The sequence below is a fragment of the Habropoda laboriosa genome, unplaced genomic scaffold, assembly GCF_001263275.1.
Source record: "Habropoda laboriosa isolate 0110345459 unplaced genomic scaffold, ASM126327v1 scaffold297, whole genome shotgun sequence".
In the NCBI taxonomy this organism is placed as follows: Eukaryota; Metazoa; Arthropoda; class Insecta; order Hymenoptera; family Apidae; genus Habropoda; species Habropoda laboriosa.
The window spans coordinates 352,845-371,239 of record NW_017100406.1 but is presented as its reverse complement, the minus strand read 5'-3'; the positions used below and the strand labels follow the sequence as shown (position 1 = coordinate 371,239).

Sequence of the window (18,395 nt, the reverse complement as noted above, 5' to 3'; positions counted from 1 at the left end):
TTTGCGATCCTACGTCGAGTCAGACTCAACGAAAGAATTTTGCCCTCAGACATCATACAATGATAAATGCTAATAAAGCATTTTTTTAATGCATTAATATTATACCGGAACTTAGTATTTTACAACTAATATTACGCTGAAATATTGAAATAAAGGGAACCTACACGGTACTGCCCGAGAGTGACCAAACGAGTGCGGACTAACTGGATTATTTGGACCTCAAAGGTGTATTGTGATTCGTTTTTGTTTTTCCTTTGTCCGAGGCTAAGTCCGTTGTTAGACAGAATGTGCGCGGCGTGTACAGCGTCGGTGCATTTTCCTTTATATTATTCTAGCATTAATAAACAATTCTTAAACTATTAAAAATCAAATATCATGGAAGGAGTAAGGTGAAATGTTTGAAATGGAAATGGAAATGTTTGTAACCTTGTGGAATGTCGGAAAAACCAGAAAAAAGTAGAACAGTATTAAAGATGAAGCAAGTAGGTGCACGACTTTATGTCGAACTGGCTACGTTTCGTTTACGATAGTCAAATTTTACCTAAAGTTAAGCTAGAAAATACTTAATGGTATTTTAAATTTTCCGTTTCATTATTGCAACAGGAAAAACGTTTAAGAATGCAGTAGGTATGTTACTTACGCTTGGAAGGTAAACGTCGATCGCGGCTCGAATCGAACTGCGACGAGGGATGAAATATTTGGAGAAAGTTGGAAGAAGAACCGGCAATCCTCGTCTGCCGGTGTCTGTTCTTTGTTGAATAATTCGCAAGGGGAGTTTACCTACCGCTAGACCATAATCTTGCTATGGAAGTCGTGTTTAAAATTCCAAAATTCGAGGGTCGACGAAGGCTGCCACCTACTTACGCGTCGTCTGGAAAGCGGATGAATTTCATTCGCGGCTTGTCACTGGGAGAATTCACCCCTCTCTCTCTGTTCCTCGCTCGAAACTTCTCCGCGGGAAGCTCGTTAATTTCTGAACATACCGGAGCTGGCCGAAGCTGCAAACTTGCCGCGAAATTTCAACGTCCTCGAATATCCTCCGCGTTAATTAACCACTTCGGATCTATTTTCGACGAACGTGATTGAACGTTCGTGAATAGTGGTGAATGGGACACGTCCATTGTTACATCATCGAGCAGTCGCGGTGATTAAATTTATTCGACAGGGAACGACGCTGCTTTTCTGCGAGGAACTTTTGGCATATTTTAAACCAGACGGTTTGTTCGATGATTTCACGGTCCGTTTGTCGCATATCCGCGTATCAGTTGTTGACGAGCGAGCGTTGCATCGTTGCGTATCAAAATTAGTCACGTTTCGACACGCAACGGTGATACGTGTAAGGCGCTGTGCGACGCGCCTGGGCAACGACCGCGGGGCCTTAGACGAGGACGAGCGCAGGCTGCACCCCCACCCCAAGGCTTGCACGGTCCCAACGGCCGACGGAACGTATAGAAACGGGGAAAAGGGCAGCGGCCCACACAATATCGCAGATAGTCTTACACACTGTTACACCCTCAAATATTTTCCTTTTAGTCCTTCGTTTTATCTGTATTTACAACCACCTTCCAACTCTTGAATAGCCCTATTTTCTCCATTTCCGCGTTCATTCTCTATTTTACCACGCGCACGTCACGTCAAAATCTCTACGCAACGACGATCCTTAAGTGTTTTAATTCAGCGATACCCCAATATCTGCTCCCAGTTTCGAGGAATTGGAGCAAACCGGGCATCACGATACGATACGCGAATATGCAACAAATGGACAGCGCATACTGTTCTTCGTTGAATAACATGCAGAAGTGGTTCATCGAAATATAACATTTCGATTCAATTGTAGGTTTTGATTTAGCCGTTTATAACGCAAATGATTGTAGCAAATTTAGTATAGTTATTCTAACTTTAAATAACGCAAGAATGCAGTTCTTTTTGTCGGGGAGAAATGGGGAGCGGGTAGGGTGACTCTTCGGTAGCTTTCCAAGTCAAGCTGCATTCCTCGCGACTAATGTTAAGATGGGTGACCGCGTGGAAAAAAAAATTTATGTACAGTGGATTCCGGTTAATCGGGACACATTGGGACCGGACTAATCCCCTCTGAGGGGACGTCCGAGTGATGCGCTAGACTTACGATGTCCCCTCAGAGGGGACGTCCGAGTGCCAAGGGTTAATTACCTTCTCTATCTATACTGCTATGAGAAAATGTTATAATTTCAAGTACTGCGTGGAAAACTCGAGATCCTAAAATATTGGAAGAAGCGAGTTCTTCTTCACGGTACGTTTATGACACGTCCGCTAAATATGGTTTGGGGATGCCTGCGAACACCCCAGGTATAAATGTGCACACTGTCACCACGTTTTGTAGGCAGTTCTAATTGTGCGCCCGTCTTGTGAACATCGTCTAAAATATAATTATTTACCTACCTTACTCCAAATGAAACTTGGTTGTTGGGTTAGATGTTTTTTATTTGATTCGTTGGTGTAGATGTTTGATAGATGTTTAGTTGAAATTCAGTTATTCTTTTTTTGACGATGTGTCTCGTGCACTCGTCTTACAGTGATTGTCGGTTTTCAGGTGTGTAGGTGTATATATAGGGATCAGGTTGGTTCTGACTGGTGGTTGTGTTATGGAGGTGGAAAACGTGGTGTGTTCGGCTATTGGTCGACGAAAACTGTGACCTTTTGGGTAACGAATATTTTGTGGTCCCGAGTGTTTTTGGGACCTATTGTCCGAGTGTCGCGCTGGTGAGTCCACGGGGGGTATATTGCGGTCTTCCGAATGTGACTAAGTGGCTTATTACTATAATCCGCTGAACCGAGACTTCGTTGCGTCCTCATCAGGTCGCAACAAATATAACACCTCAACACGTTCAATAATTTCAAGCGTTTTGAAAGGATGAGCAAGGTGGACGAGAGAAACGTCGTTGAAAAGGAGTAAAAAACGGGGAGGGAAAAAACCGAGATCGAGGAGTGACGCTAATTAAACCGCGACAATAATCCCAAGGTCTATTAATTACACAACGTATCAATTAATCGCGGCTCCGGTATATAATGACAATTACTTTTCAGCACCGGTGGTTATCACACTCCGCGAACGTTTTGAAGTGCATGAACGGGTACGGGTTCGTTAGCGTCATTCGATGTAGGGAGGTTGATTAATTAGGTGGCCGCGGCAGCGTCGCGTCGTGGCGCTCGCGATGAGCTTATTTAAACGGGAAATTAATTAACGCCGCGCGTATATAGGGAACAGAAGAGACCACGGATAAATACCGAGTCCGCGGCCAGACGCGTGCATTGTCCGACTAATCACCGGCGCGTAACGCAACAATGTATCTACACCCCAAACACCACACCACACCCCCGTACATATTAATCTTCGTTGATTTTGTAAGAGTCCCGCGTCACCTCTCGACAGCCCTCCTACCATTCCGCGTTCTATCGTGTCATCTCGTCGATTATTATTGTTTAAACGTATACAGTTTGCGCGCGCCTGTGTGTGAATATTTTCCGAAGGCACTTCGTCAATCGAGAGATAATCAACAGAATTTCCCCCCTAAAGAAGATTCATCGCGCACTCGAAACTTTTCACCGGGGAGACGAGTTCACTCGTCGTTGGTTCGTCGACACTTGGAACACGGTAGTTTATTTTTACATAAGTAATTAGTTACAATTTCTATTCTGGGAACTCGGTTACCAGGTTAATTTACTTTGCACCAGCGTCGATCGCCGTGAGACTCTTATCCGAAGAGTTTCACGTGGAAAAGAGGGTCCCTTGTTCGACGAGTAGCAAGAAACACGATTAAGAGGCTGAAAGATGCTTTCATCTTGGAGCTTTATCGTATACGTGTGTGTGTATACGCGATTTTCCATGTGAATCGTCGCGTCGAAATCCACGGGGCTGGAAGAACCGCGTGGAAAGCCAGCCGCCGCTTTCAGCCGACTTCCTTTTCGGAACCGCGACCGGAAGTCGAGTCGTTCCGCCCGCAGCGTCGCTCCAAGACCATTCACTCCGCTCTTCACAGCATCGCGATTCAACGTTGTCCTTTTCATCACTTGCTCGCGTGCCTGCTGCGGTGCGCCGATATATTTATCGCGGAAGCTCGATAAGAAGCCGCGACGTAATTGCCGCGAGTGCACGTCCACGCTGTTTCTGTCCGCGTAGAATACGACAAATGTCTCTTGTGTGCGATCTTTGTAGAGTGTGACGTGAATATTGGCTTCCAACGATAATCGTTTGAAGGGTGGACCGCTGGAGATTGTTTATTTGCGAATCCTTGGAATTGTACGAGAGAGAGAAATTAACCCTTTCGGGAAATTGTTAATTTGCGAATCTTTGGTATTCGACGAGAGAGAAATTAACTCTTTCGCTATAAATTTTTGACGGCTGCGGAAGTTATTGAATTTTCCCGAATTTCGGGTAAAATTCGGTAAATTAAGGTGCAAGTGCACCAAAAGGAGAGCAAATTTTCGAAACACCGATAGTAACGGAAGGGTTGAAAGGGTTTTTTGTATGAAAGAGGGACTGCGGGGAGAGACGGAGAAATGGAGAGAGTTGGTGCGAGTGTTTGTTTAGGCGATAACACGGGGGTTGCCAAGCCAATTGCGACGTCTCGTCCTTTTCCAGTGAAATGGAGCGAGTGTGTGAGTGTGTCTGTGGATGCGTGTGTTCGAGAAAAAAGAAGAAGAGTGTGGAAGCGTGTGTGATTGACCAGTGGACCGTGAGCATCGAGAGAGCGAATTACGTTTTCTTGTTACAAATAAAAAAACAATAACAGTGAACAGCACCGGCGACACGTGGGGTACTTTTAATTTTGTGAGAAAATCCGTCCCGAAGATGGTGAAGCGGGCATCTCGAAGCCACGCCCAGCGTGCTCGGTGGGGGTAACTCCGCCCCTTTGGGTCTTTCCCTGGGCCCGTTCGAGTAGGGGGGTGGACAGGGATCGGCAGGACGACGCAGGTTGAATGCGTACTTTCTGCGAACGACGTTCAGACAACGCGGAAATAGTCTTCGTGTAAAATACACTGTTGCCAGAGCGTAGAAACGTTTAATTAATTTTACGACCACCTTACGCTGAGTCGGAGTACTTTCTGACAATTTATTGACTAAAAATTAATCAACAAAGTCCCACAATAAGTGTTTGGATCATTTTAAAAGTTTCAAAAAACAGAAAACCCTACCGTATTTTAACCAAACGCGAAGAGATCGAAGATGATCGTCAGACAAACCCGGTAGACTTTAACCAGGGCTGGAAAATTCGTCGTTTAAAATTCGGTATTTTAAATTAACGTGGAAGTGCAATAAAATTCGAGCAAACATCACATTTCAACGCAATTTTCATATTTTCCCTTTTTTATAGAGTGCATATGTCGTGGTTTCTTAACACTAACCGTACCGACACTTATCCGGGCAAACGACCGGTTACGAAATAATCACATTTCTCCCGAAAAGAATGCAGGTGGTTGTCAATTTAATATAGGAAACAGCCTTTAGATAATAATAAAAAAAGAAAAATTACATATTTCTATTTTTAAGAAAATACAGGGGAAAAACAGGTGCGTGGTTTTAAATTGAAATTTCAAAACCGGTCATTTGACCGGGGCGTGGTACGGTTAGTGTTAACCCTTTCGCTGCGGCAAATTTTAGTACACGCCCGTGACAGATTCGGACGTTCTGGTCGCAAAATTTTCACTTTTAGTCATGTCACTTTGACGCGGAAGAGTGCAGAGGAGAAAATTAAGGCTTGAATTAATATGCAAGTGCGCCAAAAGGCTCCGGTAGCACTATGCGAGCAAATTTTCAAAGCGCCAATAGCAGTGAAAGGGTTAAGGTATACCCACTTAAAAGTTTGCAGAGATTATCTTCACATTTGCGGGAGCACCATCTTCCAAAAGAAGATACACTGTCCAACAAGGCCAAGAGAAATAGCTAATCCACCGGACAATACCTTCTCGTTCCACCGACAGAAACGCAAATTCGATTCCATCCAGCAAACCCCTTTACCCCCGTGAATTTCACATCACGACCCCGAAATTTTCTCGGCTCTTTTGCACCCTTCGCTCTCCTTCGACTCGTGAATCTTTCACACTCCAAAGAAGCCTCGAATTATTAAACGACCTCCGCGAGGTTCGTCCGAGGGTATCGTTGGATCCATTGAAAAGGTGCACCAGGTACACACCGCGGGAGTAAAGTTTCGAAGCTCGCGTTTCTGGCATGCTTGTTCGTGCTTCACGGAACGCGGTTTCGCGTTGAAACAATAGGCGAAACGAGAGAGAGCAGAATGCGACTCTGGATGGCTCGCGTGCAACGTTCGCGTTGCATGCACGCGTCGCGTCGCTCCGATTCGAATGCACGCGCGTCGCTCTTGGCGGGGAATCCTCGAGGATGAGGCTCTCCAGATAGGAATTACGTCGGATACAGGCGTCTCGACACGGTACGCGAAACCAGCGACGCGTTATCGCGTTGGTTCGCGCGAACTTTCACCCTGTTATCGCTCGATAAGAGATATCTCTCGTCTCTGGAGATATTCCCGTTTGTTAGCGTTTAATCGCCCGTGAATACTTCTGGTGGAAAGAGGAACGTTTGACAGCTTAATAGACCGAGTCTGCGATGATCTGCGCCGTAATTATCCCGCCGTTCTGCTCGAGCCTTCCACTCCGACGGCCTATTCGTCCTTTCGATTATTCCCCGGTGATTTATCTATCGAGAAGAGTGCGCCTGTTTGGTCTGGAGTAATGTTCTTTTTTTCGTTTGTGTGTGGTATAAGAATTGTGTAGTATTTTTATGTAGGAGTAGCGTAGGTTGCTGTTGTGATGTGCTTTCGAGCTTTGTCGAATTTAGCAGGTGGTGTGCCGACTAAATCTAATAGGCTCGTCTTCGAAGGACCACCTCCGTGATTAGGAGGACAAAGCAACTATTGCTAATGGTCTAAACTTCTAAAAGGAGCGACTCTTGGCGTGGTCAGATGACTTCTGTCGTTCCCTTCCGCGAAAGGTCCCGCGACACCTTCGTGCGAGGACGCATCGCGGGGGTGATGTACATTTTTCGATAGTGGGAAAAACTACACGAAAATGCCACCCCCCAGATCATAGGTCACTCAAAAGAAGATACACTGTCCAACAAGGCCAAGAGAAATAGCTAATCCACCGGACAATACCTTCTCGTTCCACCGACAGAAACGCAAATTCGATTCCATCCAGCAAACCCCTTTTCCCCCGTGAATTTCACATCACGACCCCGAAATTTTCTCGGCTCTTTCGCACCCTTCGCTCTCCTTCGACTCGTGAATCTTTCACACTCCAAAGAAGCCTCGAATTATTAAACGACCTCCGCGAGGTTCGTCCGAGGGTATCGTTGGATCCATTGAAAAGGTGCACCAGGTACACACCGCGGGAGTAAAGTTTCGAAGCTCGCGTTTCTGGCATGCTTGTTCGTGCTTCACGGAACGCGGTTTCGCGTTGAAACAATAGGCGAAACGAGAGAGAGCAGAATGCGACTCTGGATGGCTCGCGTGCAACGTTCGCGTTGCATGCACGCGTCGCGTCGCTCCGATTCGAATGCACGCGCGTCGCTCTTGGCGGGGAATCCTCGAGGATGAGGCTCTCCAGATAGGAATTACGTCGGATACAGGCGTCTCGACACGGTACGCGAAACCAGCGACGCGTTATCGCGTTGGTTCGCGCGAACTTTCACCCTGTTATCGCTCGATAAGAGATATCTCTCGTCTCTGGAGATATTCCCGTTTGTTAGCGTTTAATCGCCCGTGAATACTTCTGGTGGAAAGAGGAACGTTTGACAGCTTAATAGACCGAGTCTGCGATGATCTTCCCCGTAATTATCCCGCCGTTCTGCTCGAGCCTTCCACTCCGACGGCCTATTCGTCCTTTCGATTATTCCCCGGTGATTTATCTATCGAGAAGAGTGCGCCTGTTTGGTCTGGAGTAATGTTCTTTTTTTCGTTTGTGTGTGGTATAAGAATTGTGTAGTATTTTTATGTAGGAGTAGCGTAGGTTGCTGTTGTGATGTGCTTTCGAGCTTTGTCGAATTTAGCAGGTGGTGTGCCGACTAAATCTAATAGGCTCGTCTTCGAAGGACCACCTCCGTGATTAGGAGGACAAAGCAACTATTGCTAGTCTGCTACCTGAGGCCACGGGGGGTCTAGCGAGTACGCAGCTCGTACTCGGTATGGTAGCGAAAAAAAAGCGGTTACTCTACAAGTTATAGTTGGGGCCACGATATAGCGAGGTCGTAAATTAAACTCTGAAGAATCGGCATCGATTGATGTTGCGGCACTCAAGGCCGTGTGTTGCAGTCTGTTTGAGGGTTCCAACAATAAACTTTGGTACTTCAAGTAGAAAATGGTATTTCATTTACAAATGGAAAATATGTTAATATTAAGCTACACAATCTTTTTGCACTTTCTATCTGTATATAACACGAGTAGATAAACTAAGATGCTAAAGACATCAATAAGACCTTTACCTGTAACCGTACTTCCAAAAGCGGTTTCCCCCAGAGGGAGAAACCCTAATTTGTCCTAGCTGCATGCAGTTTTCAGTAAATATATTAGAATCAGTTGACTTTCGCTGGATACAAGAATTCTTCGTACGGTCCTGACAATGGTTCCAAGTACTTATCTGCTCGTATCTCTGTCAATTTTCGGGTCCCGGCGGCTAAAACATGTTTACTTTGACGTCTGACCGATTTTACGACTTCGCTGTATCGTGGCCCCGACTATACCAAGCGTACCCTTGAGTGACGCACGCGGGAATCCCGAGTGCCTCGAACCGTAGCAGACAATAACGTTAAGCAACGAAATGGTTAAAAGACAAGCACTCAGATCTCCACGATTCGAGTGTTCCAAAAAACTCCCTTACTCAACTGCCCACGTGTGACCGTAAAGTTGACGTCGGAGGGTAGTCCGGTAAAGACTCCCAGGACGATTTCCTCGAAACAGTTTCCGTGGTATTTGATTCTCCGGCGAGGGGGAGGCAGGAGATGAGCTTAAATTTTTGATACGCGCTTAGGGAAGATCAAGCCTGTCGGATATCTGGCCACGGTGTGTATATACACGTTGGAAGGATGTACGTCCTGGATTCGGCGTGGAGAATGTATCCTCGAGACCGTGGCCCATATAGCAGGGATTTGTTCCGTGGTATTTCGGTTACCTTGGCCCTCTGCCTCCCTCCCGTGAGACACGGGAACGGGAATATTTGTGAGATTGTGCAGCACGTTAGCGAGATTTCGTTGGTTTAATTAAGTCGAATAAGAGTGGCTGCTCTCGCGAGTACGGAACGCGTGGAACGAAAGGGATGCTGCTTCTTTGAACAGACGACTGTGTCGAGCTGCATTAAGCGAGCTGTGAATGTCGGTAGAATTCCCGTTTGCCCGTGAGTGCAATTCTTTTCCGACGCTTAATCTTGTTTAATTGCTACGAAGAATTCACTCGGACGAAAAACACGCGTGTTTTATCGATTTACAAAACGAGCGAGTGCGTGCAAGGATTGGAAGGCGAGGGAAGGACTACGGAGACAGAGAAGGATTTTGAGAAAAAATGGAAGAAACGGCGGAGCTTTATCCGCGTAACTTTGCAATTCTATTTACCATGGACTGGTTCTCGTCGATTTCGTGGGTGAAAAATCGAATTCCGGATAGATTGGATTGGCTGGACCGGACCGAACGAGATCGCCGATTGATCGAACCAGTTCCAGCAAAGCTGGAGTCCAGGAAAAAAGAAGAAAGCTTCCTTTCCCGTCGGTTCCAACGGCTACTTGCTACGAATGTGGGTCAGTTTCGCTGGGCGTAACAAACTGCTCCCTCCTATTGGTCTCTGTTAATAATCGCTGATGAAGAAGCATTTCGATGACTCTCTGATGAAAATCTACGTACGCTTTTCGTAGATTTTGCAATTAACGGTGCACAGAATAGCTCCCGTAGCAATTTACAATGCTTGGATTTGCTAGACTGTAACGGTGAAGAATTGCCCTTGAAAATTTTTGAAATTCCCAACTTTCTTCGGAAAATTCTTGCACAGTGATGTGAAGCTTTCGACTAAAAATTTCGTCCTTTTAAGGAACAGTAGAGCAGATTAAACTCGTTGATTCACGGTTGAACGATTGTCGAGTGTTGGAAGTAAGGGGAGAGAATTGCGTTTCGATGAAACGTTTGAAGAATAATCGAACGAGGACGCAGGAAGTGGCGTACAATACACAAGAGCGGTATTTTCGCCGTGCTTAAACGGTCTGTCATTACGAAAATTGTCGCTAGTAATGGGGCAAGGCCGACGAATACGCCGGCTGAGGCAGCCTTGACCAGGGGTGGTGAGATGAGACGCGAAAATTGAATTCTTGCAGAATTCGATCGGCCTCCTCCGCGAATAGAAGTTCGCCCTCCGTACTCGTAAAGCCGAGCATAACTCTTCTTTATTGGTGACAAGATTGGAGCGAGCAATTTTATTCGTACACCGATCTCGGAAGCTTCGATTGCCACGCGTCCTCTGTTTCTTCCTTTGCAATTTCTTTGGTCGAACTATCTATAGCCTGGTTCGATTATTTTTTCCAGATTAATTAAATGCACGTTTTAATCAGTTGAAACCTTTTCCATTTGCGTCCAAAGAAAGCACGCGATTCTGTTCTCGCGTTTCTACGTACAGTATCTTTAGTCGAACTGTCTATAGGCTGTTTCAATTATTTTTAGTCCAGCTGGCTATAGGCTGTTTCGATTTTTTTTCAAGATTATTTCAAACTTTCTGCTTACGTCCAAAGAAAGTGCGCAATTGTGTTCTCTTGGTTGTACAGTATTTTTAGTCGAACTGTCTATAGGCTGTTTCGATTATCTTTAGTAGAACTATCTATAGGCTGTTTCGATTATTTTTTCAAGGTTTTCTGAAACTTTCCACTTATGTCTGAAGAAAGTGCGCGATTCTGTTCTCTTGTTTGTACGTACAGTATCTTTAGTCGAACTGTCTATAGGCTGTTTCGATTTTCTTTAGTAGAACTATCTATAGGCTGTTTCGATTATTTTTTCAAGGTTTTCTGAAACTTTCCACTTATGTCCAAAGAAAGCCCGCGATTCTGTCGCCTGAGAAACGACGAATCAAAGATTTCCACGCATTTTCAAAAAAATACTCCCGATTTCGCAATACCGAAGCTCGTCTTAAAGAGCTTGCAGTAGAACTATCTATAGGCTGTTTCGATTATTTTTTCAAGGTTTTCTGAAACTTTCCACTTATGCCCAAAGAAAGCCCGCGATTCTGTCGCCTGAGAAACGACGAATCAAAGATTTCCACGCATTTTCAAAAAAATACTCCCGATTTTGCAATACCGAAGTTCGTCTTAAAGAGCTTGTACTCGAAACAAAAGCGAACCACGCCGGTTAATACTGGACGAGGCGCACATTAGCGTCAGCAAGGGAAGCCGTAGAGAAGCAGCTCTCGAAGCGATTGATTGATCTCGAGTCGGCTGGTGAACGAAGCTTCGACGCGGTTTTCGTTCAAACACCGCTCGATGATCTTTTGATTAGCGCCGATCCACACTCGAGGCTCGAACGTTAGTTGGCAAAGTGCGAAACCGGTGCGGTGTGGTTGGATGAGGTTCGAGCAACGAGTGAGTGGGCCCATTAGCGCGTGCTGCAAGAGGCCTTAGCCGATCTCAAGGACGTTCTGAACAACGTTCGAGTTTATCGTAAACAGGCCTAACTGGGTTAATGCACATTTGCATTAGCGTGCACATCGCTGAATAACGTTCGGATATGACCACCGAAGCGACCCTGCAAATTGGACTTGAAGAGAGCTCGTATACAGAGGAAGAGTATCTTTTATTGTCTGTTTTCCTTTATTTCTGTTTAGCCTATTGATTCGGTGAATTACGTTAGTTCAGCAGAGACGTATGAATTTCTACGATCGAATCTCTTCGTTGAAACTTGGGAAAGATTGGATTTTATTCTCGAACGAAAGGGAGAAACGCCGAGAAGTCTCTTGTCAGATCGGAAAGTTCATCTGTCGAAGACAATGTTTGCATAAACTGTGACCACGAGCAAGCGTGAATCTGCTCTTCTGCTCGTGAGTATGGTTAGTATGCGTGCACACGAACGAACGGACATCGATCGATACGGTGTACTTGGTCGCCACAAACTGTCCATGCACTACAAGCCAGCGGGTTATCGCCGCGACGTGGCTTCAAGTCTAAGGTCAGAGCTATTTCAGAAAGACTTTGCCTTCGTAGAGCCACGGAAATCGAATGAAAAGTATACTTACACCGTTGCTAGCTCGATTTCTCTGCCTTACATTCGTGTCATCTTTCGACGGAAAAAATATACTCAAACGTGTAATTATTCTATTCGTTGGTTGAAAAATTCTCACAGTTGAAGCAACATTTATAACGCGTGAACAACTGGAAAAATATCGGAACGAAAGCAAGGTAGCAAAAATAGGCAGGGAAAAAAAAGGGGACAGAGGTGAAAATTTCGTTAGCCTTTTGGCCTATAGAACGTCAGAATCCATCCAGGCACTTTTCAATCAGCTTCGCTGCTGCATACACGCCTCATAATCAAGTAACGGCCGCTGGCTTTTGCCAAATTAGACGTTCAAATTTGAAATTCAAATCGATGCAGACTGGCAGCCAAATCAATTTAGCGTATCGTCTGGCCTCGACAACGTCGAATCTCATCGGCGTACACTCTCTGTTCGCGACCTCGTTGCATCCGTCGTCACTTATAAACACTTCCGAGATAGAACTCGTTTGACACGTCTCCCTTATCTCCGTAATCGTTCCTTTCGATTATGTGTGTTGGTATTAATTATTCACAAACGGAGAGATATCGGATGGAACTCGAGCCTTCGGAAACTTTCCCAGACGTTCCCTTTGTGGTAAATTTGGGAGACTCCCGCAACGTCGTTGGTCGGTTGGATTTGGACTTTACGAATAGATTTTGAGGACCAACGAGAAAAGAGTACCGCAGCAATCTATGAGGATCCAGACGGTTTCAGGAAAAAGACAATTAGAACGTATTCGAGGTCAAATGCAATGTCACAAAACCCCTGCGAAAGTAGAAGAAAGCTAATACTGGTTTGATCGAAGATCTTGAAAAAAAGGACACCTTGTGGTTACAACTTTTAAACAAAGCTTCAAACGACCTACGTTCGTATGACATTTTTTTCTCACACATACCCATAGAATATGCTGGCAAAGTTTGATCGAAATCAATTTTGTCACCCGGTATGCAACTTCTAACCTGATTGCAGCCTTACTTAGAACGTACTCGAGGTCAAACGTAATGTCAGAATGGCTAAACTGTAGTGGATTTAGAAGAACGACAGAAAACCTGTACGAAAGTACAGGCAAGCGAAAACTAGTTTCAGCGAAGATAGCGAAAAAAGGGACACCTTGTGGTTACAACTTTCAAACAAAGCTTCAAACGACCTACGTTCATATGACATTTTTTTCTCACACATACCCATAGAATATGCTGGCAAAGTTTGATCGAAATCAATTTTGTCACCCGGTATGCAACTTCTAACCTGATTGCAGCCTTACTTAGAACGTACTCGAGGTCAAACGTAATGTCAGAATGGCTAAACTGTAGTGGATTTAGAAGAACGACAGAAAACCTGTACGAAAGTACAGGCAAGCGAAAACTAGTTTCAGCGAAGATAGCGAAAAAAGGGACACCTTGTGGTTACAACTTTTAAACAAAGCTTCAAACGACCTACGTTCATATGACATTTTTTTCTCACACATACCCATGGAACAAGTTGACAAAGTTTGATCTAAACCAATTTTTACACCCGGTATGCAACTTCTAACCTGATTGCAGCCTTACTTAGAACGTACTCGAGGTCAAACGTAATGTCAGAATGGCTAAACTGTAGTGGATTTAGAAGAACGACAGAAAACCTGTACGAAAGTACAGGCAAGCGAAAACTAGTTTCAGCGAAGATAGCGAAAAAAGGGACACCTTGTGGTTACAACTTTCAAACAAAGCTTCAAACGACCTACGTTCATATGACATTTTTTTCTCACACATACCCATGGAACAAGTTGACAAAGTTTGATCAAAATCAATTTTGTCACCCGGTATATACAATTTCTGACCAGAATCTGGCCTTCAGCGACGAGTTCACTTTCTCTACCTATTTCTTCTTTCTCTAACCAACCGCTGCATGCTAATAACTTATCCGAGGAGAGAAAGTGTAATCGCGATAAGATTGAAGCAACGTCCTTCGCTCGTCGCGATACATCTCCGCAATCAGTTAGTCATCGACGTGGACGTTCCGTTATGTTCCACCCTGGTGCTGTGGATTCACGGTAGCGCAGATACCGGCTGGTTTGGCATAACGTTACCATAACTCCTGCTTATTGAGCCCCATTACGCGGCAATCTAGAATAATGATCGTAATATACAGAATTTCCAGGCTGTTAATATCCGCGGGACAATCGAACGGGGAATCTGCGTGATAGGCGTAACGCGAGATATCGCGTTGCCTTTCAAATTCATTCGCAAGGATTAAACGTGTATTACCCGCAGAAAATTCTCTCGTTCGAGTTTATCGCGATTCGATACGATCGTTGAATCAGCGAGCTGCTTAATTTCTCCCTTTCTACGGAATTCGCTGCGGGAATATTTTCGTAACTCGAGAGTAACGCGACAAAGAGCGGCGTGTGCTGCGAGACAGAACGAGGGTTCTTGAACGGTGCAAAGTCAAGCCAGTCGAAACTTTACTTTACCTTGCCTTCAACTTCCGCGAAACTTCACCTTAGACTGTATACTCTCTGTTTTACCCGATTAGTAAACCCTTCTGTTCTCGTCTTCTCTTTTCCAGGAAAGTGATCACGCTGTCGATCGTTGAGGAAGACTCGTACGAGAAGGACGCGCTGTTCTACGTGGAGCTGGGTGAGCCGCTGTTGCAAGGAGGTGAGCATTTTGTTGGTTAATCGCTCGAACAGTGCCGTTTTCTTCCACGATCGATGAAACTTCACTCTTGCGGGACACGCTCGTGTGTGAAACGAAGAGACGTTTCCAGGCGCGAAAGAATTCTATTCGTCTCGCTGTCTCAGAGACTCGGGAAATCCCCTTTTAATAAGGTCGAGAAGTAACCGAGAGTTGACTGCCACGGTGGTTTTCGTCTCGCTGTCTCAGAGACTCGGGAAATCCCCTTTTAATAAGGTCGAGAAGTAACCGAGAGATCGAAGCGTAACGAGATTTAACACGTTGACTGCCACGGTGGTCGTATGTGACCGCAGATTGTTTCTCCTGTAGCGCCACGGTGGTCATCGGTGACCGGAGTGCTTCAAATGTTTATAATTGTAAAAGTTGAACGAACATTGACAGTTGATGAATTTTGAACATCATCGCTGATTAGAGAATATTTTGAAATAAAGTGTGCACTATTCAGCAATTAAAAATTTTTACTAGAAGATAAAAAATGAGAGATTAATTTTTATCAAATCTTCTATCTACCGGTGTATTGTATTAAAGCATTTCAAGCATAGATGCGGTTGATCGATACAGTCTGGGCAGTATGTGGTAACCTTTTTGGTCCAATTCTTAGCAATCTTTGCTCTAAAACTTGCAAAATTTTTTTGATAACATTCTTTGCGTTTGGTCCAATTCTTAGCAATCTTTGCTCTAAAACTTGCAAAATTTTTTTGATAACATTCTTTGTGAAATTTTCGCACCAGGTATGCTGGCCCTTCCTTTTTCCGCATCTCATGTCGTAATTTTCTTCGGATAGATATATTTGATGGCTCTGGTGTAAATAAATCAAATCGGTCACCCGTGACCACCGGAAAGATAAACGCCCCATGGGTAAGAATGTTGTCTTATACAACCATATTTATTATTATTTTGCCATTATATGCTTGGAATAATAAAAATACTTTCGTGGCGTCCTGAGCGAAACATGTGATTTCGGCGTGGCAGTCAACGTGTTAAATAACGCCGCGCCGCGAGGGAGGGAACGAAGAATGTCGAGGAAGGATACGGGAACACCGAGGGAGGAGTGACTCGGAAAAGTGTTCGAACTTACCGAGAATGTTTTAATTGAATAACCGTGTTCCCGTTCTACTTGCTCCCTTTTTTCCCCATTCACGGCAGTTGGTCGATTGGCGAAAAGGGCGACGACTCTTCTTTTATTTTTCTCGATAGAACGGGGAAACAAGAGGAGGAAGAAAGAGTCGCGGCTTACATTTCCGTGTTGCACCAACGGTGATCTTTGTGGTTTTTCCTTGTGTAATTTCCCTGATTGAAAGAAACCCCGAGAAGCCATTGAAGCGGGTTATTCTACGTATTTATCTCGTCTGGTAAACAAGGTTATTATGATGCAGGCCGTTTCATAGCGGTTTTCTAGCTATTCGAAGCTTGTCTGACCATAAACGTGTCACTTTCACTTGCACCGTCTCTTTTCTCCTCTATATTTTTCTATACGAAATCTTCACTCGATTGGCTAACTTACTTTAGATACAATCAGTTCGACGATCGAATGCGACTGGAAAGAGACCTTGGTCGGTCTAATTGCACGAAATCAGGCGCAGGCATCTAATGAGCATAGCTGATTGGACGAATGCAAAGTGGCCGTTACGAAACGATCGCTCGTCCTTGATCCAGAGGACGGGTGGTCGTTGAAAATAGGCCAATGGCGTAGGAAAAAAGATGGTCGGAAAATTAAGGGCAATCGTGACGGACGAGATCGCCTTCCTGGCTTCTCGACACTCTGGGATTTCGGTTTAAGGTCACACGCGTTTACCGTGGCAATTAGCATTTCTTCCAGCCGATAGATTATTCGCGCTGCAGTTTCGGTTATGTGTATATATTCGTGGATGATCGCGTTCGATTGTTTTTCCCGCGGAAACGATAAATCTAACTAGAGTGTGCGGTACACGAGTGATTAGAGACGGGGTTATCGATCGGGGAAGAAAAATGGGAAAAACGCGCGACGTCGACGACGTCCTTCCGTCAACTGATTTATCGCCTGGCGGCGAAACAAAAGGAGAATAGCACACGTTGACACGTGTACAGCCTTTCTCGTGATCAAACAAGATTAATCTTTAATTGTGTAACCTGCTTCACGCATTTGCGACTACTGGATCCAACGGGATTGAACGTAAGTCTCGAGCGAACGGAAGCATTTAGTTGTACCCCTTATATCGATTTGCTATCCCTCGCTATCCGCTACGTTTCACTCTGTAACAAACGACGTAGAATTGGTTAACCAGTAGGCGCTGTGCTGTGCAAACCGAGCTCGTAATGGCGCAGATACGTTACAATCTTTACGGAGAGTAACTGCCTTGTGTATATACGTATACCGGTCCCGTAACTCTACCTGTTCGCTTCCAGCGCTGTATATGTACACTTGCTGCTGTGCATTAAGCCCGGTACGCACTTGGTATTTTGGTAAAATGCGAATTTCAGGTTTTGAGATTCTCTAGAAAGACTACTCGCTGTTTGGGTTGCGCATTAAGCCCGGTACGCACTTGGTATTTTGGTAAAATGCGAATTTCAGGTTTTGAGATTCTCTAGAAAGACTACTCGCTGTTTGGGTTGCGCATTAAGCCCGGTACGCACTTGGTATTTTGGCAAAATGCGAAGTTTAGATTTTGAGATTCTCCAGGGAGAGACTCGCTGTTTGGGTTGCGCATTAAGCCCGGTACGCACTTGGTATTTTGGCAAAATGCGAATTTCAGGTTTTGAGATTCTCTAGAGAAATGTGCTGTTTGGGTTGTGCATTAAGCCTAGTTCGTACTTAACCCTTTGCGATCCTATGTCGAGTTATATTGAAACTGAATATTTTGTATTTAATATTACGCTGAAATATCGAAATAAGGGCAAACTACACGGTACTGCACGACAGTGGCAAAATGACTACGTATAACCGGACTATTCGGACCGCAAAGGATTAAGACTCTCAAGTTTAGAGTACTATGGTTCCATACTACCCCTGAAGGATAAAATTCCTCTAAACATCCACTGTTTCAACTGTGAATCACGAGAAAAGGTTCAAAGAACATCGCTATCGGCAAGCACAAACAGCGTTCCATAGAAGCACGCGTGAAACAGCCTTAACGAGGCACGAGAAGTGGCTATCTGTAGGGTCCGCGTAGCACACGCGAATTCCACGAAAGTGCCGGACGATGTATTGGATAACGCGGCTCTTTAGCAACGGGGCTCGTTCACGTCGTGTCGCCAGGCCGGACATCGATTCCCAGCATTCTCGTGACACCGATTGCGCGGCAATAACGCGACGAAAACCCATCGAGAAGTGGAGAGGCTGGATGTGTGGATGGGTTGCTCGAATCCGTGGAGCGATGTTGGTCACGGTGACTCGATTCGCCGGACTCGCGAACACAGTCCCTTTCCAAAGAAGGGGAATGGCATCGCGCCGGTTCGCTGCTGCTGTTCGAGGACTTCT

General features: G+C 45.1%; 1 protein-coding gene across 4 annotated transcripts in view; it reads left to right on the top strand.

Annotated features, from left to right (window-relative positions):
* LOC108575426 (sodium/calcium exchanger 3) overlaps positions 1 to 18,395 on the top strand; it is a 163,040-nt gene that overhangs the window by 26,154 nt on the left and 118,491 nt on the right. For 2 of the 4 annotated variants that reach the window (XM_017938214.1, XM_017938212.1), the window contains exon 3: positions 14,811 to 14,902. In XM_017938214.1, the coding sequence (XP_017793703.1) occupies positions 14,811 to 14,902 (92 nt within the window). Of the gene's footprint in view, positions 1 to 14,810; positions 14,907 to 18,395 lie in introns of all 4 variants that reach the window. The other 2 variants (XM_017938211.1, XM_017938213.1) reach the window with 1 other exon arrangement.